General features: G+C 41.0%; 1 protein-coding gene across 3 annotated transcripts in view; it reads left to right on the plus strand.

The window, feature by feature from the left end:
* The window catches only part of SRGAP1 (SLIT-ROBO Rho GTPase activating protein 1), a 149,050-nt gene that overhangs the window by 111,597 nt on the left and 11,886 nt on the right, over window positions 1-25,567 (plus strand). Inside the window, exons 11-18 of one of the 3 annotated variants that reach the window (XM_027456418.3) lie at window positions 1,153-1,180; window positions 3,599-3,701; window positions 7,641-7,701; window positions 7,859-7,936; window positions 9,516-9,650; window positions 19,288-19,393; window positions 22,627-22,851; window positions 23,426-23,505. In XM_027456418.3, coding sequence (XP_027312219.2) covers window positions 1,153-1,180; window positions 3,599-3,701; window positions 7,641-7,701; window positions 7,859-7,936; window positions 9,516-9,650; window positions 19,288-19,393; window positions 22,627-22,851; window positions 23,426-23,505 — 816 coding nt within the window. Of the gene's footprint in view, window positions 1-1,152; window positions 1,181-3,598; window positions 3,702-4,211; window positions 4,246-7,640; window positions 7,702-7,858; window positions 7,937-9,515; window positions 9,651-19,287; window positions 19,394-22,626; window positions 22,852-23,425; window positions 23,506-25,567 lie in introns of all 3 variants that reach the window. The other 2 variants (XM_038183303.2, XR_011807390.1) reach the window with 2 other exon arrangements.

The following is a 25,567-nucleotide window of genomic DNA, read 5'->3' on the forward strand; positions in this document are numbered from 1 at the left end:
CTTCAATTTGCCATTGTGTGTCTTCTTCCCTGACATTGGTAAAGACATCTGAAGGGCTTCACAGTTTTATCATGACTCGATAATAAAGTATTTTAGCTATTTGCACAATTTTCTGCCTCTTTAGCTGTTGTGATATCCCTAAGACTTCAGTAAATGTATTACATAAATGGCTCGGATGGGAAGGCTTGAGTAAATGACCATTACACTTTTGTCATGATGAAAATAGACCATTTAATTCCATTCAGTTTCCCTTTTCTTCACTTATTTTTGATCAGTGTAATATTTTGCTATTCAATCCATAGCTGTTTAGTTATGTGTTAGCCTCTTGTGAAGACATTTACCAGAGGACCTTGCATTTCTGAAGAAGTTAATTCCATTGATTCTCCTTTACCCGGTATTTTACTGACACATTCAAAGAATTCTAGTAAATTTACAGAGTGCTATCTCCCTTTGGGAAAACAAGACTGGTGGGAACTTACCATACCAGGACCATCCTACTGTTTGATTATTTTGCTTCTCATTATCATGCATTTCCATGGGGCACATGCCTGACTGACCGGTCTGTTGTTCTGCAAATGTTATCCATGAACCTTTCTGGAGTACAGGATTTGCTTCTGCACAGTTCCATGCAGTTGTCACTCTTATGTCTGTGTTGCATAATTTCCCAGTGATAGTGTTGTATTTTTTTTCCTGCAGTTACACAAATGAAAAGGAGTCTTTGAGCAGTAACCCACCAGAGCTTTGTTATTTTCTGCACTGAACAGGTTTAGGCACAAGGCACCAGGGGAAATGTAATCTAATACTGGCACAGCTCTACCTCTGTACTGATTTAGCCAAAGAAAATACATTCGCAAAACCAATAGGCATTGTTTGGAGTTTTGCTTCAAATTATTTACAGTATCAAATGATCCTTTATAGCACGCAGGGTTCTTAGAAGTTGTTCCATAACATGGATTATGTTTGGATTTTAAATGCAGCTGTGGAGATGGTAGATAACCGCATTGCCTTATTAGTTGTATAATTGTCTATCTTTTGCTGGTAATGTGAGCATTAGGGTTAAAAGCAATTTACCAAGCATAATTTAGTTACAAACAACTGAAAATCTACCTAAAACATGCACATTTTTGTTTCCTGTTTATTCAACTTTTCTAGGTCACAGGGCTGAATACATGACAACAAGGTAAGACATTTTTATTTAACTTGGTTTAGAGAGCTACAAATGGAAAATAAAATAGAAATCACACAGTATAAAGCAAGTTCCTAATGATGTGTAACATTATTGTTGTTGTTACTTAAATTGTGTACAGGCACCGTGTGTTTTAACATTCAGCATTTTAACATTTCAGCATTCTTGTGAGCTGCTTAGGCCAGTGTCAGTGATGGGAGAGGCAAGGAAATCATTGAAAATATTTGTGAATTTGGACATTGCAGGTGGATTTTTGGTGCTAGGAAAAAAAAAAAAAAAAAAAAAAAACTTTATTGAGCAGAATGCACAGTTCAGAAGAAAATACCTGTTTCCCTCAGTATCCATGCATTTGATACTTAAATGGGTCTACACCTTCGCAGAAGAGAAGGGAGACTGTGTTAGGTCTCCCCGCTTTGTGCAGCACTTACATTTTGGTTGTGTAATGCCACACCTGTGAGGCTGCTTCCAGACATAAACACAGACAGGCATGCTGCAACCCCGAGGGCATCAGACTGTGAGTTTGCAGCTGCCACTTTCCTATATTGCTGCTTCTGGGCACCACCTTTCCCGTACTGCTGGCAGCAGGAACATCCAGACTAACCTTCCTGGTCTCTCTCTTCCCTGCCCTTTCCAGTCAATACATCCTTGCTCAGTGCCTTCTCTTGCTACTTTTTGTTTCCTGGATAGGAATGACTTTGCTGCCACCCCATATCTTGAATTAAAAACAAAGCAAAGCAAAATAAAACAACTACAACAACAAAACGAACAGAAGTTTTGCCCTTCCAGCTAAAAATCTGGATCAAGCTTTGGCTCTGCATTTGCTAGACCACTTGGTTTTGTATAATTTCTAATGTCTGGCACCCATGTTCCTGGGAACATCTCTACAGACTTAAGAGCTCCCTTCTTCCTCTTCCCACTGATTCATTGTCCATTTCAGCTTCATCAGCTGGACTTACTCACCTTCCTTCCCTACATGACCCCAGTTGAAAAGTGGTGACAAATTGGAGCATTCTTCCCAATTGCTGACATTGATTTTGAGACTTAAACTCTGACCCCAGATGCTACCAGCAGTACCTGGAAGTCAGCATGGTTATGCCTAATGAGAAAAATGTTCTTCCCTGACTCCAAATTAGGTGACTCATCAGGCTCACCTCATCCTAAATTCCTTGTTCTGTAAGCAGAAAGAAAACAATGGATCTAGGCAATGATTTTACCTTAATGAAGTGGAGGAACAGCTTGAAGCCCTGTTAACTGCTGTCTTCTCACACCCGGTCACTAAGAAAAAGAAGCTCTGAGGGAGAAGGTCCTCCCCGTATGATCCTTGGGACAAGTTTCCCCACTCTGGGTAGGACCTATCCGTTACCCCAGGGTTTGGTTAAGTTTCCAGTCTGTAAGACATGCAAATGATAATGTTCTTCAAAATCAAAGTTAAAATGTAGAAGGGAAGAGGGTATTCTTAAATTTAAAATAAATAGCAGGTAGTACAAGAATGGACCAGAGTCCCACCACTTCATGTTTTATGATTTGAAGTAGTGCTCCTCACTGTTTCCCCAAAACCTTGAAATTTTTTACTGATTCCTGAGGAAGCCATAGAAACATTGGGCTGCTGATGCAGGGGCATGAGAGAAGCTGTTGGCATGGGGAGTGCCATGACACTCACAAAATAAGAAAAATATTTATTTCCTGTAATCTCTTTCAGTCATAGTCATCACATGTGTAACATCTAACATGCGAGGTGAATGTTTTGCAGACCAAAGTTTTGTGTGTTGTTTCTTTTCTTTTTTTCTGCTAGGCTGGTTTGGTTTATTTGTTCTATGTTGATAACATCCTTTTAATTCCTTTAGCTAATTTACAAAGTGTTTCTTTCCCCGTGTAAAGATGCTCATGGTTGTATGTGGAAGGTTAAAGCTGCGTAGTGTTGCTGGCTCAAGTTGAAAATGCAGAGTTTGGTTTTGAAGCATCTTGGGAGTGTGCTGAGTGGTATCAATTTGAATTTGAAGCTGCTCTGGCAGGTAGTAACTTCTCTGCTTGAGGTGCTTCGAGTGCCCCATGTCCTGCCGCAGCTGGCAGCACCAATTCCAGTGTTGGCTGCACATTTCATGCATGACAGTGACAAGAAATGGCCATTGCAGTTGTGCCTTGTTTGGAATAAATGTGTATGGTAAAACTGTAAAACGGGTATTCATAAAGAATGTCAGTATTTATCCATAAGTAATGCATTTTTAATGGGAGAGCTCTTCAGTCTTTAATCATTGTGTTACAGTTAAATTTGATGGAAAGTCTCTGCTTGATAAGTAATGTGTTTATTTCTCCCTTTGCAATGCGCTGTTGTTTTGCCGTGACTTTACAGACATTTCGTTTTATTGTATGACTTAATTCTACTTGCTCAGTAATCATATTCCCTTCCCTTAGGCCTCCAAATCTTCCCCCTAAGCCCCAGAAACACAGGAAGCCCAGACCCCGATCACAGTATAGTGCTAAGTTGTTTAATGGTGATTTGGAGTCATTCATCAAGGTACTGGCACCAGCCGCTGGAGTGGCTGATCTCAACACTTCCTACTATAATGGTCACGGCCTCACGTGAGCTGAGGCAGATCATTATGTTTAAGTCTGTCCTGGGGCTCTTTTCTTTCCCAGTTGATCAATATAATACTTCCTGAAGTCAGAGGGAAAGAGGAGGATTCATTTCTCACAATAGTCTCCCTACAGTTTTGTTAATCAAGTAGGGGTAGGATTGGCAGCCTGGTGTTATTAGGAAACAGCATCATATAGAAAATAGGGGATATAGCAGTGTACCCCACGACTTGGCACAGTTTCTGGCTTGCCATTTTAGTTACATTCAATATTCGAAGTCTATGAAGAAGCAGTATCATCCTGGGTTTGATATCCAGCTTTTGACTTCCTTTGACTTTAGGAATTTATTATATTGCGTGAAATTGTGATCACCACTATTACGGATCTTATATCTTTGCTGTATTTACTATCTTCTTCTTTCTCATACTTTTATTTCTAATAATGCTTCTAGCCGAGGCCGAAGGAACTCTCACACAAGACATCAGGTATAGTTCTGGTGAAAAGAGAACCATCTCTGCCTCACTCTCGGGTTTCATTCACGCCTGGCTCTAAATTAGTTCTTTCACTAAGCTGAAGGGGGAAGTTTGCATTAAGAAATGATATTACGAGTACAGCAGGCAAAACTGAACTTGGCATAACTGCGGAGTGATTGTAGTCTTAAATGATGGATGTTCCCTTATTCATTAACAAACACCTCCCCATCACAGTCAGTTAGTGGCTTTGGACACCAGCTGACAAAGATAAAGGAAAGCAAGCTTCAAAAAATATGTAGCAATACATTTATAAATGCAGTGAATGGAATTCCTGACTGCAAGCTCTGCGAACTGAATTTGAATGTTATATGTGTCCTTTTTTTTTCTTTCTGTGCAGCATAGTTAGCAGCAAATATTTCGCAAAACAAATTCTGTGCTCAGTGGCACCAAAATAGTTTAGCCGTCTTTGAACTGAGCTTTCAACCAGCCTCAGTACAACTGTGTGGAAAAACTATGATTATTATTATGCTGGTGGTGCTGTGTTGTGCAAAGACTTCCAGGAAATCATCACATGGTGCCAGAGATTAATATCATGAATGGTTTCTTGCTCAAGGGAGAAAGTAAGGAGAAAAAAACAATTCCACAGCAAAAAGGCCCTGCATTAGGGAAGAAGAGAGGAAATTTGGAGAAATGCTACCCTGTCGTTTTCTCTCACGCTGAAGAGGGTTGTACCACATGGCAGCGTGGGTGACAGAGCTTACTTGCAAGCGGAGAGTTCTACATAGTCTTTCAAAAGGAAAAAGTAGGTAGTTTTATGACAGATTTGGCAGTGTGGGAGCTAACCTAGGAAGTCATCCCTGCACAAAGAACGGGTCCTTCCTCATAGGGATGTGTCATTCTGACACACATGAGGGGTTACACCTAGTGAAATACAGTATCACAGCAAATTGCTTTTTGTTCCATTTTTGCATCATCAGATGCAATAATTAGTCCCAAACGTACAGTCACTGACTACACACATCAGATTAAATTCACAGTAGCAGTAGGGTCACTGTTCCTGAATTTCACCAACACAAATTGTTACTTCAGACTTTTTTTTGTCATTAGATCCCAAATCCAAAGATTTTGGTTTATGTTATTTAAAAGAATCTCTTAACTATGAAGTTGTATGTGGTTCTGAGCAGATTCCCCCAAGAAACAAGTAAGAAAATAATGTATTTGTAATTTCTTACTGCAAACACCATCTCTTCAGAGGCTTTACATTTATTGCATGAACCAGTGTACTAACAGGAGATATGGGTGCATGTTGGGCATGTTTCTAATACTCTGCTTTTGTGGAGGGCCAGCGTGCTCAATGTCTGTGAAGATGACTGTGTATTCCTCATTTAGCAACTGACCTGTTCCATGTTTGTTTGGTTTTTTTTGTTCATCTCTTGCTGAATCATGACACTACTCAAACAGAAAGATATTAGTGGTTCTTGGCTAACCAGTGTTTGCTAGGTTTTGATCTAAAAGATAAACAAGCCACAACTTAAATAGCATCATTACTGTTACAGTCTTTTGTAAACCCCACTAAAACAATATGCAGTACACAGAAAAACGGGAGTTAGGTTGCCTCAGGAATTGCATTGTTTCATTACTTCAATGTGTGTTATTTTTCAAACGCTTTTTTTTAGTAGTTGGCTTTTCATCTGCTTGGGCTTAATTCATAAACTTCCTGTTAGTGTAATTTAGCATGAAAATGAGAAGGACTAGTAAGAAAAAATGTGTATGCTGAGTTACAGGGTGCCTTTGAATTCATGATTTTATAATACAGACTGGTTTTATATTAAACTTTCAAATGAATTAGTCAATTCTCTGAGCGCTTACATATTTGAAATTCATTTGGAAAGAAAAATTATAGCTTCTAAGATAAGAAATTTGAAGGTACCTATTATTTATGAAACAGTAATTTTTTCCAACACAAGCATAATTTTAATCATATGATTTGTATCTCTAATAGATATTTGATGACTTGTAGTCATTAATGTGCATGGGGTAAAACATCCATTTTTTAAAGTGCCAAAACAACTGAAGGACCGTGATGGTTCTTTTGGAAAATCAGCAGTTTGAAGGAAAAAGACAGCTCACTGAAAATTAGTGTGTAGTCATCCTCTCCCCCTACCACCACCAGCATTTTTTCTCCTCTATTAAAGCATCTCTATTTAACTAAAGATGATAATTAATGATATTTAACCTATAAGTTGGCTGCTGGACCATGGCTGAGATCCAGAGCTTTGATTCATTATTGGTCTATTGTCCCACGTGCCTGGTGACAGGACGAGGAGGAATGGGCTAAAATTGCACCAGGGAAGGTTTAGGTTGGATATTAGGAAGAACTTCTTTACTGGAAGGGTTGTGAGGCATTGGAATGGGCTGCCCAGGGAAGTGGTGGAGTCACCATCCATGGAGGTCTTTAAAAGACGTTTAGATGTAGATCTTAGGGATATGGTTTAGTGGAGGACTTGTTAGTGTTAGGTCAGAGGTTGGACTCAGTGATCTTGGAGGTCTCTTCCAACCTAGATGATTCAGTGATTCTGCCAGTTGAAGGTGGGGAGGAGCAGGCTGTGACCTCCCTTTCCCAATGCCTTTGTGCTGAAGGGGCAGCTAACCAATGTTCCTAACTCAAAGTGGCTGCAGTTCACCATTCAGTGTATTACCAGAGTTAGTGCAGCCTGAAATAATGTGCCAAGACATCATCTGCTGTATTTTAGGATACAGAAATCAGGAGGGAGGTCAGGAGGGAGACAGCTAGTAAGTGCCCCATGCAATGTCATTGGGTAGCTCATCTCCAAGAACTTTTCTGATAGTCCAGCAGATCCAGAGAAGACTTTGTCAACTGTTTATTGACAATAACTTTTAGCAAACAAAAAGAGCACCTCCAGTAATTACACCCTATGTAATTAGGCCCACGTAAGATTTTTTCCTCTGGGGAAAAATGGGGTAAGTTAAATAAATGCAGAAGGATCATCTTCTTCATGGAGTATTATTGTCAATAATAAACTAAAGGCAAATTCACTGCTTTAACTCATTTTGCTTCAAAAATCTAAAATAAATGCATGAGCTTAGATGTCACATACAGTGTTAGCCGGATACAGTGGCAGAGTTAGAGAACGAAGTTTGTGAATTTCCTGATTCAATTATTTTCATTAAGAACCTTAATCCTTTCTCTTCACCTGTTCCTTTCCCTCCGTCCCTAAATGGGATGAGAATTCTGTTAGATATTATATATTTTCTTATGTGTTTTTTTGGCAGCACTGTATGTCCATCTGGATTGACCAAGAAAACCCATTTTCACATTCATTCCAGAGTAGGGAGGTTTCCTTTTTCACATCTGCAGTACACTCTTTCTTCTCTTGCTTTTCCAGGATTCAGGACAAGTCATTCCTCTCATTGTGGAAAGCTGTATCAGATTTATCAATTTATATGGTAAGCAATGGAATGTGTTATGTCATATCATTACTGAAGTTAGCCGTGCATGTTTTGCATGATGCATTTACAGCTACAGCTTTGTTTTAAAACTAGAGGTGAAAAGTATTTATAAAATAGATTAATTTCCCACCGTTGTCTCCCATCTTTGCTGCAGGTCTTCAGCATCAGGGAATTTTTAGAGTGTCTGGTTCCCAGGTGGAAGTCAATGATATTAAAAATTCATTTGAGAGAGGTAATTGCATTTTCACTTATTCAAGCTCCTTAATATCTGACACTTAAAATGTTTTTAATTCTAATTACTTTCTTGTCTGTTTAAGAATTTCGTTCACTTTTTGTAATACACCTTAAACTTTGCACTGTCATATGCTTAAAGGTGAAGTATAATGATGACACATACATGTTTTTCTCATACTATGTCAGGAGCTTGGGGTTGTTTTTGTGTAGACGTTCATGTGTCTCTTGGATTAGTCTTTTGTTATGGTAAACTGCAAGGAAAAGTTAGTCTTTATTTTATTGTAAAGATCCTCAAAAAGGAAAGATTATGTTTTTAATTACATTCAAGAGACTACTTAATGCAATTTGAGAATGCTGTTGCTTGATCTTCTGGAATATGAGTGCTCGAGTTCCTAGTCCCTCTGCCAAAGTGACATCATGATCAGTGCAAATACAGGATCAATACAAATACAGGCTGTGAAAGAGCTGTTCCATTTTTAACCACGGTTTTCGTTCCTCAAGGAAACTTCAGCCCCAGAGGAGGAATTATGGGAAAGATACCAGGAATTGAAAATGATTTTTTACACATGAATGTAAAATGAAACAGCAAACCTAGGATTCCTCTGCTAGGGGAGACAGGATCCAGGGCATTTCCAATCAAATCCCCCACTTACATTAAAGCAACACTAGTTACTTAGTTTTGTTTGTTTGTTTGTTTCATCTTACATTCTCTTTTCATGGGTTTTGGAACCTTTTTTTTTTTTTTTTTCTTATTAGTTTCCAGAAGAAACTTTTGCAGATCATCTGCTAATGAGAAAACTCTTCAAGGAATAAACGTTATGACTAAAAGCATGAAAAAAGATGCCTAGTATTTTTCTCCCTAATATTAGTTGCATATCTTGTTCAACTTGATCTGGTCCTTAACAAGATAGATGAAGAAGCTGTTTTTACATGCTAAGTGAGGGCGTGTTCTCCTGCTCTACAACTTCTGCATCTGCCTTGTTGTTCAGTGCTTCTAGGTACTGTTAGTCTGGAAAGTGCATACATTTTAAAATGTTTCAAAATAAAGATTAAGTCTTTAAAATAGGTCAATCATGGGCCTTAGGTTTTCAGCTTCCATAAAGTCTTTTCACTGAATGGTTGTAAATATTCCTGAATGCTTTAGTTTTAAATAATGAAGACAAATTTGCAATTCAAAGAGTTAGATAATCCATTTGTTTTATGTAAGCTCCCAAAGAATAGTCTGAGAAACTCTATTCAGTTAAGAACATACAGCTTTTGTATTTTACTACTAGTAAATCATAGCATGTTCATAAATACCTGGTTGGAAGTTCAGGACTTAAGAGATCACTACGTTATGTAACGTAAAGGAAGCTTTATTTAGGCTACTGTTTTCAGTGTAATTTCTACAGTGAAAGGCCTGGGATTTCTAAAGCAATGTTTATTATCTTACTTGAATGCTTGTCTTGTCACCTCCCACATAGTAAAAACAAAACAAAACAAAAAAAGAAACAAAGAAAAAAAGTCATTCATTTATAAAAATGTTGCATGCAAGAATGCTCCTGCATGTGTTTGATTCACTTTATTTACTTTTTAAGGTGAAAATCCTTTGGCAGATGACCAAAGTAACCACGACATTAACTCAGTTGCTGGAGTACTGAAGCTCTATTTCCGAGGGCTGGAAAATCCTGTCTTTCCTAAGGAAAGATTTAATGATCTTATTTCTTGTATCAGTAAGTAGAAATCTCTATTTATTTCTCGATATAATTTTACTTTCATATATACAATAGCAGCCCGAAAAGGGAGCTATCTTCACAGATTTTTCTGAGACAATTTGTTTGCCATCTGTAACAGTCTGGGTCAGTTATTAGTCATACTTGCAGCTGTGGTTGTTCCCTTTTTCCAGTGGGATTAATGTACAGTGCAACTCTTTGTTTAATAGAGCAGGAAGAAAACCTTTTGGTATACAGGAGATAGTTAAATTTATACGCATTATTATTTTCCTCTGTGCACTGAGGCAGACGGAAGGGGATGAAGTCATGACCATGCAAACAGTGTATGTTACATTTCACAAAGGTTTTCATGCCCTACAGCTTGGAGTCAGTGCTGGTGAATAAGTAACTAGTCGCTTGGCATTGCATGGTTCCTTTGTTGTGCTTAGCTTAAAAACCCAGGTCCAACCAACAGGAAAACTATTCAGTGCAAGAACAGAAGGAAGCAGCTGAATATTGTCTGCAGAAGAGCCCAGTCTGCCTTCCAGCACACAAGAATTGCCAAGTTGTAATGGGATGCCCAAGAGGAGCAGCGTATGGGTCTGTGTGCTGCTGGTGTTCATAGCTGGACGCTGAAAGGTTGTAGTAATTTAGGAAGTTCTCAGTGGATGGCTGAATTGCTCTGGCATGCACAAAACCTTTTCCAGTTCACAGATCCCTGCAGATGTTCAGGAGGTGTGAGGCCAAACCAACCATCAGTAGGCTTTCTGTTCCCTGCGGGTCCATCAGAAGTAGTCAGAGGTCCTAGCTTTGTGGAAGAATTTCCTCCTCTGAACCCTTCCTTTGTAAACTGCTTATTTCAGCCAAATGGAGCCAGTGGACAGTTTCACAGGTAACAAGGGCCAGTCCTTTTGGAATACTAATCAGGGCAGGCTCTCTGAACTGTGCCATTTTGGCAAAGGAGACAGCCCCGCAGTCAGGACAGCAGACTGGTGTGTTCCCAGTGATCCAGGCTGGCGAGCAGATGGGCTTTTCTGCTCCATGCCAGGGGGAACCCCACACGTGTGGTTTCCTTCCCAGACAGGGAGGACTGCAGTAATTCAGCCTGGAGGTTACAAGTGTGTGGATTGCTGGGATCAGTTCTGTGTGCAATGTTATGGTTTTTGTCCGACAGACCTGCGTGATTTTCTGCGGCTGTTGCTATTCACAGCCTCAGTGGTTCTGAAGAGTCCTGAAGGACCTTAACACTGCAGTTGAACAGTCTGATACCACACTAAGGAGGATGCTGAGACAGGCACCCTCATTTTGGAAAGCATAATCTTGGTACTGCCTGAGCTCAGCTTTAGCTAACCGTAATGTCACAGCCCAGAAAATGCCTGTGAGTCATAGAAATTGAAATCTAAAGTGGGATCGTTTTGACTGAGTGATTTTCAGCATGACAGGGGTGATGGAACTTTACCTAATAATTCTGTGCTGATTTCCATAACTTGTGGATGAATTAAAGCATGTCTGCTGGTAAAATGTATTGATTTAATGGCTTCAGTTGACAGAAAATCTACCGTATTCTTAGATAAGCTGTTCAAAAGATTAATCACTTTCATCATTAACATTTGTACAAGATTTTCTTTTCAAAATTTCTGCTATCAGACTCTACCCTTTGGATCTCTTTATGACTCCATTATTTTGACTAAGCAATAGGAAAATTGAGATGGTGATTCTTATATGTGGAGATAGTATATGTGTTATTATAGGCCATATAGTCAGTAGAGTTGCACTCCACTGTGTTCATAGAATCATCATAGAACAGGTTGGGTTGGAAGGGACCTCAAAGCCCACCCAGCTCCAACCCCCTGCCATGGCAGGGACACCTCCCACCAGCCCAGGTTGCCCAAAGCCCCATCCAGCCTGGACTTGAGCATCTCCAGGGATGGGGCACCCACAGCTGCTCTGGGCAGCCTGTGCCAGGGCCTCACCACCCTCTTGAGTGAAGGATGTCCTCTTTATATCTAATCTAAACCTGCCCTCTTTTAGTTTAAAACCATCCACCTTTGTCCTATCACTGCACCCCCTGACAAAGAGTCCTTCCCCAGCTTTCCTGCAGGTCCCCTTTAGGTACAGGAAGGCCACTGTAAGGTCTCCCTGGAGCCTTCTCTTCTCCAGGCTGAACAACCCCAACTTCCTCAGCCTGTCTCCATAGGAGAGGTGCTCCAGCCCTCTGAGGATCCTCGTGGCCCTCCTCTGGAGCATTACAGGGGAAGAGATGTCGCCATCTGATTCTGGTTTAGACTGCCTGTTCTCTGAGGCTCTGCTAAGCCTGGATTATCAGCCCTGTAACATCTTGTCAAAACAAGGTGTAGTGACTGAGTTCTGCTGGATTTGACTTGTACTGTTGCGATTGCAAAAAATAAAGAAATTTTGTTCACGATAACGTTTGCTATGAGTCCCAGATATATTTCTGACAGGTTTTGGAGGAAGACAGATATTTACACAAGAGAGAGCGGGGCTGTGTTGTTTGGTTTGGTTTCCACGAGGTTATCTTCAGGGGCACTCCGAAACAACACGTCAATGCCCCCCTTCAGTGGAGGGAGAAGACATAAAACTGGAATTCAGCTGGACAAAAGGGATTTTTGTTTTGAACATGTTGGGGTGGTTTTACTTTGTGTTGTCACAGTGGGAGTTTTGAATGTGGTGTGATCAGAGAAAGAAACAGCTCTTGTACCTTGTATCCACAGCCAGCTCCAGAATCACACACTGCGAATAGTGAGCTGTGTGTCTGCATCTTCTGATTATCTGAGAGGAGCCTGGGGTGGCCTGTTTTTACAGCTGTGTACCTAGTCTGTGTGCTTCGTTAACTGGCCCACTACTTCCAGGGAATAAGATGCTTTTTTTATTTGGAAAAAAAACAGCAAGCATTTCAGAATATACTACCTGTCACCATTCAATTTAAATAGAACCTGCATGGCACGTAACATTAGAAACTGTCTGTCTCAAAGGCTTTCCATTGCTATCCATTGCTCTCTTTCAACCCTAACACTTCATATATCTTGCAAAAAGGAAGACAGTCGAGGCAAGATTTTTTCTACCACTACAGACTTTGAACCTGTCATAGCTGTGTTAGTTTATTTTTCTGTGCCCACACGGCCCTCGTACACCAGTTTCCTCACCTACCAAGTGTCTTGGTCTTCATTTTTGTGGGAGATGGGAGAGGCTCCATTTCCCTTGTGAGAACAGAGGTTACCACAACTTCTGTAGGTCACAACCAAGTGTGTTAAGACCAGAAAGCAATCACATTTTTATTTAAAAGGATTTAAGTACTCTTAATGCTTATTGCATTTGCTTCCTGATGAACAGTGAGAAAAAGAGTAAACATTAAGTTGTTTTCAAATGTGTTTTTTTTTTTTAGATAAATACCAGTGTGCTTTTGTTAATTGGTGGCAGAAATTGCTATTAAAAGAGGGACAGGAAAAAAAATATAAATAAAGTTAATCTTCATGTAAAACTTTGTGAGGGCAGAATGTCACGCATTTTATATGGAAATGAAATGTTGCCTCTTGAAACTGAAATACTTAGTTATGGATGTCAAGCATAATTGAGGTTACAGCTGCAAAATGAACCTTTCCTCAGCACAGCCACTGAGGAATTCCTTTACATTTATGCATATATTTTCAATGAAATAGACCATTGTGATTTAATGCTTTCCCTTTTGGAAATACATTGGAAGCAGTGCAAAACGACTGACTTTTAGGACAATTTGTTTTAATTAGACTCATGAGAACAGTGTTACTCTGTTGGGGCTTATGAACTATTTTAGCTAAAATTGGGTCCAAATTCTGACTTCTCCAGAGCAAGCATGAAAGGTAGGGCAGAACATAAAGAATCCATTTCATTATGGGTCATGAGTCTACATTCCCAGCGAAGGTAGTGGCCACGATTGCTCAGAGCAGCACTCCTCAATCCAGCAGGTAAAACGGGGTGGTGAGGAAGGGAGGAGAGTTGTGCTGTGCTTCTTTTCTGCCCTGTTGTAGAAACAGGTTGGGCCAAACATACGCAAAATACTTGTAACAGGAGTTGCAGGTAGGCAGAGGGTACTGAAGCTGTGCTGAATGCTTGCCGTAGTTCACCTTCACTGCTTGAGGACTGCAGTTCCTCTCCTGGTGTGAGTTCTTGTACGTGTTCATAATAGTTGATTTCCATATACATACCTGTGCAATTGTGGCCGTGGACTCACCTCAGCTGCCCAGACTGTTTAGCTTCTGCCGGAGTCATTAAAATTCTTGGTTTCATCTCCCTTGCCTTAAATTTGATATACTAAGATGCCAGGGTGGATGAAAATTTACATATTTCTTCCTTCTAATGTTCATCATTTTGATCCCTTGCAGCCAGCAGTGTGCATTTTCTTCCACACATAAATATTATGTAAGAAATTGATTTTACTGCTTTTCCAGACTATTACTTTAAAAGTTAAAAACTGTATTAGGAGTTGTCAGCTCTTCCTGAAAAAGTTTCTACAACATTACAACTGTTTCTTTCCCCGAGTGACAGTGGATACCATTGTGTTTGTCCTCCTGCAATGCCTTCATAAATAGATATGAAGCAGCGGTAAATGGCATTGCTGAGTTAATATATACGTATCTTTGAGTTGTATTGGGCTCATCTACCAAAGTGGAAAGAGGCACAAATTGCTAAGTTCAGCACTAATTCATATTCTCGTAGATTACCTGTCAGCTGCAAATTGACCATAAAAATTGCATCTGCAAGTGTAACTCATTCCCATTTGATGTTCAACGTGTGTGTAAAGAAAGCATTAGGCACTCATTCTGTGACTAGTAGGTGTCACTCCAAGTCGAAGGAGCCTGTCACCCCCACACAGCAGCACCACATTGGATTTTATCCTTCAAATCAGTGATCCTAAAGGAGAGATCTTACATTACCATTATTTGCTTTCTTCTTCCTCCGTTACACCACCTTTGCCTGTGAAATATGCTTAGCTTGCACAGCACTGGCTATGAGGTTAGCACGATTTGGTCCTTGCTGAGAGCAGTTTTCTCCTTCCACATGTTCTGATCAATAGTATCTTCCCTTTGCAAATGTGTGCATGTGGCCAGTGCACTTGTAGTATCTACAACTAAACTGGATGATCAAGGCTTGTAGCTGTCCAGTTGGCCCAGAGTATTTGGGAGGAACTGCAATTGCTGTCTTGCAGAAGTCTTTTGTTCTCCATCACCAAAGCACTGAATTAATATATGTTTGAATATTTATTGCCTTTTACATGCTCCACTACTTCATGATTATTACTTAATTAAACTTCAATTTGACTTACATTTTCTTAATGTTATTTAGGATGCATGTATCCCTGCCTTCATTTATAACTCGGTCTTGTTTTATTTGCATTTGGGGACTTCTGTTAGTAATTATGTTTTCTTCCCTCGTAAGCTTCCTTTCCTCTTCAGAGGCAGATTGTTCACTTTAATCTGTTTCACATTAGAGTCTACCTTGGCAAAAACCTCGTCATGAGTCAACTCATCATCAGTCAGGTGGTTAAAATACGTTATTTCTCAAGCAAGAGAAAAGCGTGCACTCATTGACTCAGTGTAACTCTGCAGTAAGCAAAGGTGGCACCTCCTCTCCAAAATGGGTTCCAGTGTTTCGTCTTTCCTGGAGGTTGAAAATCACATCTTTACAGGAGGGTTGAGTAGCTAGGATTTATGCCCATCTCCTGCTGCTGGGAAGTGGACCTTAGCCTGTGGCTGATAAAGAGGCAGCTAGCTGATACTTTTTTTTCATTTATGCAGTGACAGGAGTAAGCTGGATTCATTCTCCTCGTTGTGGATTTGACCCTCATGGCTGAGACAGGTCTGGATGTAGGTGTGTCAGACAGGAGCTCCAAAAAATTTGCTCTGCTCTGAGACATGGGAACTAGAAAATAAATAATTGTTTCTAATATTTATTTTTAACCAGTGGTAGTCTTGATTTGAGGTTGGTATTTGTGTGTCCTTCACACAGATCTCACTTCCCTGCCATAGTTAGAGAAAACACGATAGTTCTGGGTTGGGCCTTGCCAGAGGCTTATCCTATTGCTTGTGCTTGAGAATGGGAATCAAATCATATCATTGGAGTAATTAATCAGTTTTCAAGTTTCCTGATTTCTATTTTTGTTTGACAACTATTGCATTATTTGGACAAGTTCTGTAATATCAGTACTTCAGTTTTCTTAGCTGAAAAGTGGGAGATTCCTTTCTGTGTGCTGAGGTGGGAGTAACAGCAGTTCTTGAAAATCAGAGTAATACAGAGAGCCTCAGCCTCCAACAGGAGCACTGGGAGAGGGAAGACACTGTTATATACACTCTGGTACTAGGAGGACACAGAGGCAATACACTTTAGTACTGGGACTGCCCGTGGTTCCTTGCAGCAGCCGGTTTGTAGCCTGGATGGCCATTTGCTCTTGGGGTCCTCTTTGGCCATGCAGTCTGTGTAGGCAAAGCAAAGCAATGCTTTCTCTTTCCTCTGCATGGGAAACAGCAGAGCTGCAAATTCTTTCTGTCTGGATGCAGAAAGAGCTCTCTGTATTCATTCCTTCTTTCCCACATAGCCAAATACTCATGCACTGCATGCACACAAGCAACTATTAAATTTGGCTCCTCATTTAAAAGCAGCATGCAAATACATTACTTCGTATCTCCTTTAAACAGAGTCAGTGCTAAGAAAGATAAACAAGCCTTTTGAAATAGTGCAGAAAGCACACAAACTTACCCCTTGGCAGAGGTTTGGGTTTTCAATAAAGGGGCTTTCACAGAAACTGGGACTGGGCTACTAGGAAGGTATCAGCAACGCACACGCCTCGGCCTTGCATCTGCAGCTTGTAACAGCTTCGGCGTGGGGGTGACCTGCCAGCAGCAGCAATGCCCCTACTAGGGCAACTGGGAGAGCTCAACACATGGACGCACATCCAAATTCCCTGTGCCTCCTCTGCTGGTCCGTGGTGCCTACAGGGACCGGTTCCTGACTCACACATCCTGTCAGCCATGTCTGGGAGCTGCCTGAAGAGCTGCATTTGGCACAAAGCAGAGACTCTCCTTTAGAGAGTGTGACGGCTTCTGTGCGGTACCTGCCTGCCAGTGTTGACGCTGTGTCCCATTCTGGTTTTTGTTTATTAGTTCTGACAAAGCCATCACACCCGGGTGGGCAGCACACTGCTGGAACAAGCCACCGGAACAAGCCACCAGACCCACCTGGGAGTCAGGCCAGTGCACTTCTCAGGCCAGTGCTAGTGCAAATTCAGTGGTGACTGAGCCTGGGTCAGGGCAGGTCTCCAGAAGTGGGTGGAAGAGGCAGGGCTGCAGCATGAGGAATCAGCCTGAAGAGGTTTTAATGCAGAAAGCAGATCTGTGTCACAACTTCTCTCCAGCTTCCCATGTCCAGCACACAGGGTGGAGAGGCTCGGGAGAAGATGAACCACGTCACTGTGCAGACGTGCTGCTGAGGCAGGAGTGTTGAAAGAAGTAACTAATGCACCTTGCTACCTGAACCCTGTTCCACAGAAAATCCACATACACACAGGCTCAAACCCACCAAAACCTACAAAGATTCACAGACAGGCTTGGCAGGGGGAAGGTCGGGTGAGTTGGAGACCACAAGGCACCAGTAGCAGTAACGACTGCTGCTTCTGCTGGAGGAACGGGAACTGAAGATACGGTCAGGCTTCTTCCACTGAGAGCTGCTGGGTTTAGGCAGGTGGAGAAAAGCCTCGTGCTAAAAACAGTGACCATGAGCAGTGCAGAAGAGTAACTTGGCACTCCAGAGCAGAAGTGAAGCTGCGTAGCATTAGCATGTCTGAGATGTGGCATGCCCTGAGAATAGAGAGAGGAGAATTTCAATTGCTCCGCGGATCCTAAATGTGCAAACAGCTCCCAGGCATAGCAGGTCCCTGCCAAGGACTCCTGTCCCTAACCAGTAACCAGAAATATTTCTTTTTGATTTATATAGTTCAAACTTAACAGAAACATAAAAATAAATTTCAAGTCCCGTATTCCATTTGAGGAAATGTAATGGCTTGAAGTGATTTTCAGCTAGAGCTTTGGTTCAGTGTGACTCATTAGGTTATAAATTACACAACGTGACAGCAGCCTTTTTCCCCATGAGTTTTGATGCAGTCAGTGGTAGCTCACCAGGGCCAGGATTCCAGTGTTCACCTATAGGATTTTTCCTCTTGCAAGTGCTTGTCTTTGCTATTTCTGTGCTGAATGCCACAATCCAAATGGATTTCCTTTATACCAGCAATGGTGGACAGGTCTGTTTCTGCAGAGACTCCCAAGAAGCTGTTTCACCCCATCCCCAAATCTTCTATTCCCCAGCTGAGTGTGCTGAGTAGCACCAGTAGTGGTGCTGAGCCAGGGGATCTCCCATAAGCGCAGATGTAGGAACAGCTTTTGCCCCTTAGTTTACTACACTGTCATTTCCTAATGAAGTGCAGCACTGCTCTGTGGTAGACAGAAGTCTCTCAGCTGATACTCTTCTTATGCTTCATTCTTGGTACCAAAATACTAATTACTAGACACCAGTAGGTCTTCTAAGAAACTAAGTCAACACACACTTTGCATCTACAAATAAATGCTGATTGGGAGAAATAGCCATACCAGAGAGCAGGAATAAACACCAAGAACTCTGAGTACAGTTAGCACATTTTAATATATTTATTTTAAATGTCTACTGTTAAATATAACTTTTTTGATTCAAATGTTTTTTTAACTATTGGCATCAGCTCCTGTTTCTCATTTCCAGATATTTGAATATCCTTGTCAATGGCAGTGGGCAGTATTTCTCATCTAGTCTACTACGATTTTCCCTAGACGTTATTAACTGTAGCATTCTTTCTTGGTTAACAGAAAGAGCATAACTGAAATTGTAGGTTGTTTCTGTCAATGGCATTTATGTAGAAGACACATTGAGTAAAAACTTTACAGATTACTTGTTTTGAAATATAATTTCTTTTATCCCATCAGTACCCCACTTGCAGTCACATAATCGTTCTGACCAGCATAGGAAATAGTGCATCCTTGTTACAAAATAGTGAGAACTGATGCTTTTATTAAGCTGACTTTGTTTTGCCTGCTTCAGAAGAATTTTGGTGGATTGCTATAAAATCAATCAGGAAGGTACATGGGATCTTTGTGTTTGTTGTCTACACCCCAAACAACTTAAGACCTTTCTCCTACTTTGTCTATTAAAATTTATAGAATTATAGCCAGACGGTTCATTAAGAAAACTAATTAGACAAGCTCACGGATAAGAATATTGTATCGGATATCCATATTCAAATGAATGAATTCAATGAGAATGAACCTGTATTCAAAACTGATGGCAAGCATGTTCCCTCAGGTTATTTATGTTCTGATATCTTGGTTTCATGAGCTGTCTAGCTCAGCAAATGGCACAGGGTTTGGGAGATTTGCCACTTCTTATAATTAAAGACACTATTTGGATATTATGTGATTTGAATAAGAGGAGGGAAGACTTTCAGGTATTATTTTTCTAATAATACAAAATGAGAAGATATTGTCCAGGGACATGTTGAGTCAAGAGTCAAATTAAGTAAAATGACTAAATGTTATTTTAGACCATAATATGAAAGGGAATTTAAAATACTCTCTTCTGTTTACAGGAATAGACAATCTCTATGAGAGGGCTCTTCACATCCGCAAACTCCTCCTCACTTTGCCCAGGTCGGTCCTTATAGTGATGAGATACCTCTTTGCCTTCCTCAACCAGTAAGTGCTTTATAATTCCTGGAGGTACCGTACCTTTATCTGCCTTCCTCTGCTGGTATCGACATTCTTTGCATTTACTCATATTCTATGTATAGTTTACATTGAAGCTCCATTTAACACAAAAGATGATCTTCTAATTGGCAATGAAAATATGTGGAAAATGCCAGTTTTCATTCAAATTAAAAATCCATTTGTCCAACAATGAGCAAGGTTGTAATAAGACAGATTAAAGTGATATCTGAAATGGGGAGTGCAGGCTACAGCAATAAAGCAAGAAAAACAACAAATATGAGTTGTAGTTAAATTTAAAATAATTTATATAATTTATTTATTTTTTTCCTCATCTAAAGATGGTTGTAATTTCCTGATGGGAAATTAAACAGTATATTCAGGCAAAACAGGCACTACAATCTAGCCATTTGATGCTAGGCACTGCCAGGGTGAGATATGTATTTCTTCGTCTATTCCCTGGTAGTGGGGCTACCAGCACAGAGAACATGTATCCCTGTGTATGCTTTAGTATAAACTGGATGGATCCTGGCACTGCAAAACACAGGCAGCTGCTGGAAGGAGGGGTGTGTAAGAAGGGGAGAGAGGTGTTCATGTCTTTATGACACCAAAAAAACTATTTTATTCTCAGAGGGAAAATAGAAGACTGTTTGGGTGACTACTCTGTGTTTCTCTTTCCAACCCTTCATAGCCCTCTCTGGTTTTGCTGAGACCGGTATTTTCACTGCAAACTTTTCTTCCTGTGCACTTTGCCCTGATTCTGGCTCTTTTCTTTCTGCTGTCATGTTGTCTGTTTCCCCTTATATCTGTTTTTGTATTGCCTTTTTCCTCTTTTTTTTTTCTTTCTCTAAATTTTCCCCCTGCTGATTCATTCTGTCTATGCTACCTTCCCCATTTCATCCTTTCTGTCTGTTCCTATAGAAACAGGGTCTTTTCAGCCAGGTTATGTGTGTGTGCCTGCATTTACAGCTGTTCCTATTTCCTTTCTTCTAGTAATTCATGAACCACTTTCAGTCAACATTTAAAAGAGAGGCAGAGATCCAAAGTTTTGTGAAAGTAACTATTCACTGAAAACATGAATTCGTCCCTCAGTAGTGACACCACGTAAATAGCTCAAAAGCTTACATTGCAGCTTCTTCTCCACTTCGACATATCAGTTACACAAGGTTGTACTTACTACATGGTCATGTTAGCTACATCTATGCTTTCTACCCAGGAATGCAATTCAGAAAGAAGGTTAAATCTCTTTCTGCACCCAGGCTGCCTCTGGTGCAACCACAGAAGAAAAACATTCCCATAGTCTGACTTCCTGCAAATCCATTTCTGCTTTTTGCATATGTTCATGTGACCTGTTTGGCCACATGAAGTCATCACACCCCATGGCTTGAAGTCATCTGGTCTAGCCCCCTGCTCAAAGCTTCCAAAGTTAGATCAAGTTGCTCAAGGCCTTATCCAGCCAACTATCTCGAAGGGCAAACAACACACAGCTTCTCTGAGTAGTCTGAGCCAGTGCTTGGTCACCCTTATACTGAAAAATTTTCTTCCCGCTTTCAGTTGGAATATCCCTTGCTGTGACTGGCAGCTGTTGCCTCTCATCCCTTTGCTGTGTACCTCCAAGAAGAGTCTGTCTCTCTCGTGCTTGTAATTTTGGTGGTCGAAGATTGCAGCTAGATTCCCCTTCTCTCCTTAAGGCTGAACAAACCCAGTGCTGTTGATCTCACTTTGTACACCAGATGCTCCAGCTCCCTAACTGCACCAGTGGACCTTTTCTGGACTTGCATCGGTGTGTCAGTTTCTCAAAACTAGACCCGGCACCTCGTGTACATCATTGTGAGTGCCAAGTGGAGCGGAGTCAGTTCCCTTGACCTGCTGGTTTTGCTTTTCCTAATGCAGCCATGTGTGCAACTAGCCTTTATCACCAGAGGACACACTTCTGAATCACAAGTAACTTCTCGTACAAGCCTCCAGTGTTTTTCACTGGGAGCTGCTACGCAGCAGTCAGCTCCAGACTGCAGTAAAGTACCTTTCACTCCTTTGTATTCATCCTTGTTGAACTTGATGAAGTCCCTGTTAATCCAGCCCTCCATTTTGTCAAGGTCCTTCCAAATGACAACCCTGCCCTTTAGTGTATCTGCTGCTCCCCACAGTGTGGCATCATCTACAAGTTGGCCGAGTGTGCACCCCGTATCACTGCCAAGGTCATTCATAAAGATGCTGAACCATCATCAGCCCCACCAGTGACCCCAGAAGAGTATTGCGTGTCAGCAGTCACCAGCAGCACTTCCCATGTCTGACAATAATGTAGTTTATAGTCTTTAGTTTGTATTGTTTGTTACAAGGCACTCTCTAAAATTCCCTTTCTAAAGGGAATATACTGCTGCATTTAAATGCAACCAGACATACCAACGCATATGCTGCTTCAGAGTGCAGAATGGCATGGAAGTAAAGAGTGTCCCAGAAATTCGGTTCTGTTAAACTGGTCCTACACAGAACCACACAAAAGCCAGCATTTCCACTGAAAATTTCAGTGTTTTAAAATAGAGGAATAAAGATCAACTTGTCAAACTTGTCATTCAAAATCAAAATTGAAAACTAGTAATGTTGAATTTTCTGTAGGAACAGAAAGCTGGCAAAAGTTGATTAATAAGAACAATCAAAGACTTTTGTTTTGTTGCTTCCAAAATGAAACTCTTGTGGGAGCTTCTGAGCAAAAGGTAAGATGCTCAGGGATTTTAGGTTCTATAGTAAAAATGGAAACTAGAAGTCACAGGAGACTTTGCAAGATCCAGGAACTTAGTTACCTCCAGAAGACAATTCAGTCTTCCTAAGTTATATACCGAGTTGGTGTAAAACTTTCATCAAGGCCAGATGAGGAATGATGAGCATGTAGTACCCACTTAGGGTGCAGTCCCCTTGGGCCTCCAAGGATAAGCACCGATGAGATAGAAGCAGCAGCAGTCGGTGCATATTATATTAGCCCATTAGGTCAGTGTATGCTAAATACGCTAGTGTAGGAACACATACATATACGTGTACATACAGGTATGTGGTATAATGTATATAACCTATTGAAGAAATCCCCTTTTATGTTTTGTTACGTAGGGTTGTGTCAAAGAGAACAGGAAATCTCTGAATGGGGGTGGAAAATGAAGTTTCTCCAGTTTTCCAGATAAGGTTAGTTACAGTGGAAAAGTCAATTTTTCTTGATTTTTCTTTTTTAACAGCCTTTCGCAGTACAGTGATGAAAACATGATGGATCCATACAACCTGGCCATTTGTTTTGGGCCAACCCTGATGCCTGTTCCAGACATACAAGACCAGGTGTCTTGTCAGGCACACGTGAATGAGATAATCAAAACTATCATCATCCATCATGAGGCTATTTTTCCAGATGCTAAGGAACTTGATGGCCCAGTGTACGAAAAATGCATGGCTGGAGATGACTACTGGTAAGTCAGAATATTATCCTTCTTTCTCCTTAATGAAATCATTAGACTGATTGCCAGGACAACTCATGTGATATAGAATAGCTGTCACACGCAATAGAAGTATGGAAATAAATGAGAAATAAATGAGAAGAGCATTTATGTTCACATAGAAAAGTGTTAGCTGTAAAACACATGAAGTAAAAGCAATTATGGTGAGACTCAACAACTTAAATTTCAGTTTGTGATGCCTTCCCCCTGCTCCTTTCCTCTCTGAGCCATACACACTTTTCATAAATGAAGGGATTCCATGGTTCTGATAACTTCGTAATAACAGAAGTTATCTGAAGCAGAGGTATGTAGACTTACCCAGCAATTATGTATCCCTCGTATGTCATGCAGATCATGCTGTATACATCTTTACAACATTATAAGAATAATTTTAATTGGCATGGGAGTGACATGTCTTTGATATGCGTGGAAAACATCAGTTACCCCCAGTGGACTGCAAAGGAAAGGGGCTGGGGTTTAATGCCCATTGAAGCATCCTTTTCATGCTCTGGTTTCTCTTTCTGCTTGACCTTTTGTTTCCCTCCAGTGACAGCCCATACAGCGAACATGGTACATTAGAGGAAGTGGACCAGGATGCTAGTACAGAGCCCCATACCAGTGAAGATGGTATGTGCATTACGTTATTGTGTATTCCATACGAGTAAGTCTTACAGGTGTTTTATGTAGGAGACCTTCCTTTCCTAGTTGTGTCTTATTTGAAGCACAAGGATTTCAGTCCCGGTGCGCTGTAGCAAAACCAGCATTTTTAATCTCTTGTGTTCTTTTTCACTCTGATGCATCTGTGTTTGGCCAGCTGTTTCCTTGTCATCTCCTGGTTTGTCCAGGCACAGGAAGGGCAAGACAGAAACTGTTTGAGTCAGCACATACTATTTTCTGATATAAAGTTACTTTTAGCGACTCTTTATCTTTGGTCTACAAAAGCTGAACTTATCAAAATATGTCTTTGAATATTTTAACTAAGGGATATCTGTCATTCAGCATACTCTATTTTGATACAATTATAAAAGCTGCAGCCATCTAAAGGGTTTTTAACTCCTGAAAAACATGCGTTTACCCCACCCACCCCCAGTAAAACTTCCAAGCAAGTCATTTGCTATAAATACCAATTATAGACGCTACGACAGTTGTAGGTACTGTAGATATCAATGAAAATCTTGATGCATCTCTGTTATATTAGCTCTTTTCAGCTAGGTTTGCTAAGTCATAAAGGTCTATTTGGCTGTGGCGTATTTCAGTTAGGCTATCCTTCAGATGTACCTCCCGGTAACTTTTGCTGGCTTTCAAACAAATGTAACAGAGGGAAGGAAGCATCAAAATTGTTAAATAACTGTTAAAGAAATACTACGTTTCCCTGACAATTGGTAGCCAGTTAGAAGAAAAAGATGGAAAATAATGCTTCCTGTAGAGAAGAGCTGCAGCGTGAGCTCACTGCATGTCCGGCCAGCAGGTGACTCAAAGAGAGCAGCCAGAAACAAAAGCTGCCTCGTGTCCGTCTCAGAGGATGCATGGAGGGAGGAAGAGGAAGAGACAGAGGGGGAGAGGGAAGGAAAGGAACTACAGCAGAGAAGGAAAATAAAAAAAAAATAAAAGTATGTCACCAGTAACAGCTGGGATGGCTGCCATCGGGAAGGGGAACAGGAAGGTGTTCCTATAGGAAACCTAGCTGCCTTGGTCCTAATGCACACAAAGCAATGTAAGCAATTGTTCCAGCGTGGCTGCACCCGTCTGCTTTGTCACATAGACAAGCTGACAGAGACAGATTGCCTGTCTCTTCCCCTTTCCCGGGGTGAGGAGGGGCAGGCAGAGTCTATCACTGCAGCTGCCTGGAGAGGAGGCACATTTGGGTGGGCAAGCATCACAGAAGGGAGAAAAAAATAAGGGAGGAGAGAGGTCTCTGTTAATTTTATGCCTGGGTCTATACCCCTGCCTGCACTTACTGTAGGGAATATTGTTTCACAAGACAGCCTGCACATTTTTGTCTCGACCAGCTCTGTAGAGCTAACTGCACCTTCTTTCTCCAGTGCCACTAAATCGTGTGAAGAAGTTCAGAATTACCCCTTATTTTTGCAAGACAGTACAGATATGCTTTATAGGAAGTCCTTCCATTGGAGGTATCAAGCCACAGTAGTAGCCAAAGAAGCCTGTCTGCCCATCCTTTAGAGCATAAATGAGGTAGTGAAATGCCAGCGACACACCAGTGCTATATATAAGGGTCAACTGTGAGGACCTGAGACCAAAATGAGAGAGAAAGTGCTGAGTGGACATGGAAGAGAAGCGCGGCTTTTCATCAGCAGTCAAAGGTGCTTCAAAACCATGCCTAGGAAAGATTAAAACATCAGAGGAGCAAAAGTATGTGCATCCTGGCTATGGAAATGTCACAGTTATGGAAATGTCACAGTGTGTGTCACCTGTGCCTCGTTTTACACTGCCGTTGTGGTGCCTGTATTACTTACACCTGTGTCCTTGATGGAGACAAACCCTGAAGAGAAGAGCAGTCAACAGAAGGGTGCTCTGTTAAAAGGCTGAGCTGCTCAATACATGTTTTTTTGTCCACCAGATTAGCCAGCAAGTTAATTGTAGTTGCCCCATCACACCTTTTTAATCAATTCAGTGCTGAAAGGAAGCAGACATTTGTGTTTACAGCAAAATAGTTGTGAGCACAAAAATA

The sequence above is a fragment of the Anas platyrhynchos genome, chromosome 1, assembly GCF_047663525.1.
Source record: "Anas platyrhynchos isolate ZD024472 breed Pekin duck chromosome 1, IASCAAS_PekinDuck_T2T, whole genome shotgun sequence".
In the NCBI taxonomy this organism is placed as follows: domain Eukaryota; kingdom Metazoa; phylum Chordata; class Aves; order Anseriformes; family Anatidae; genus Anas; species Anas platyrhynchos.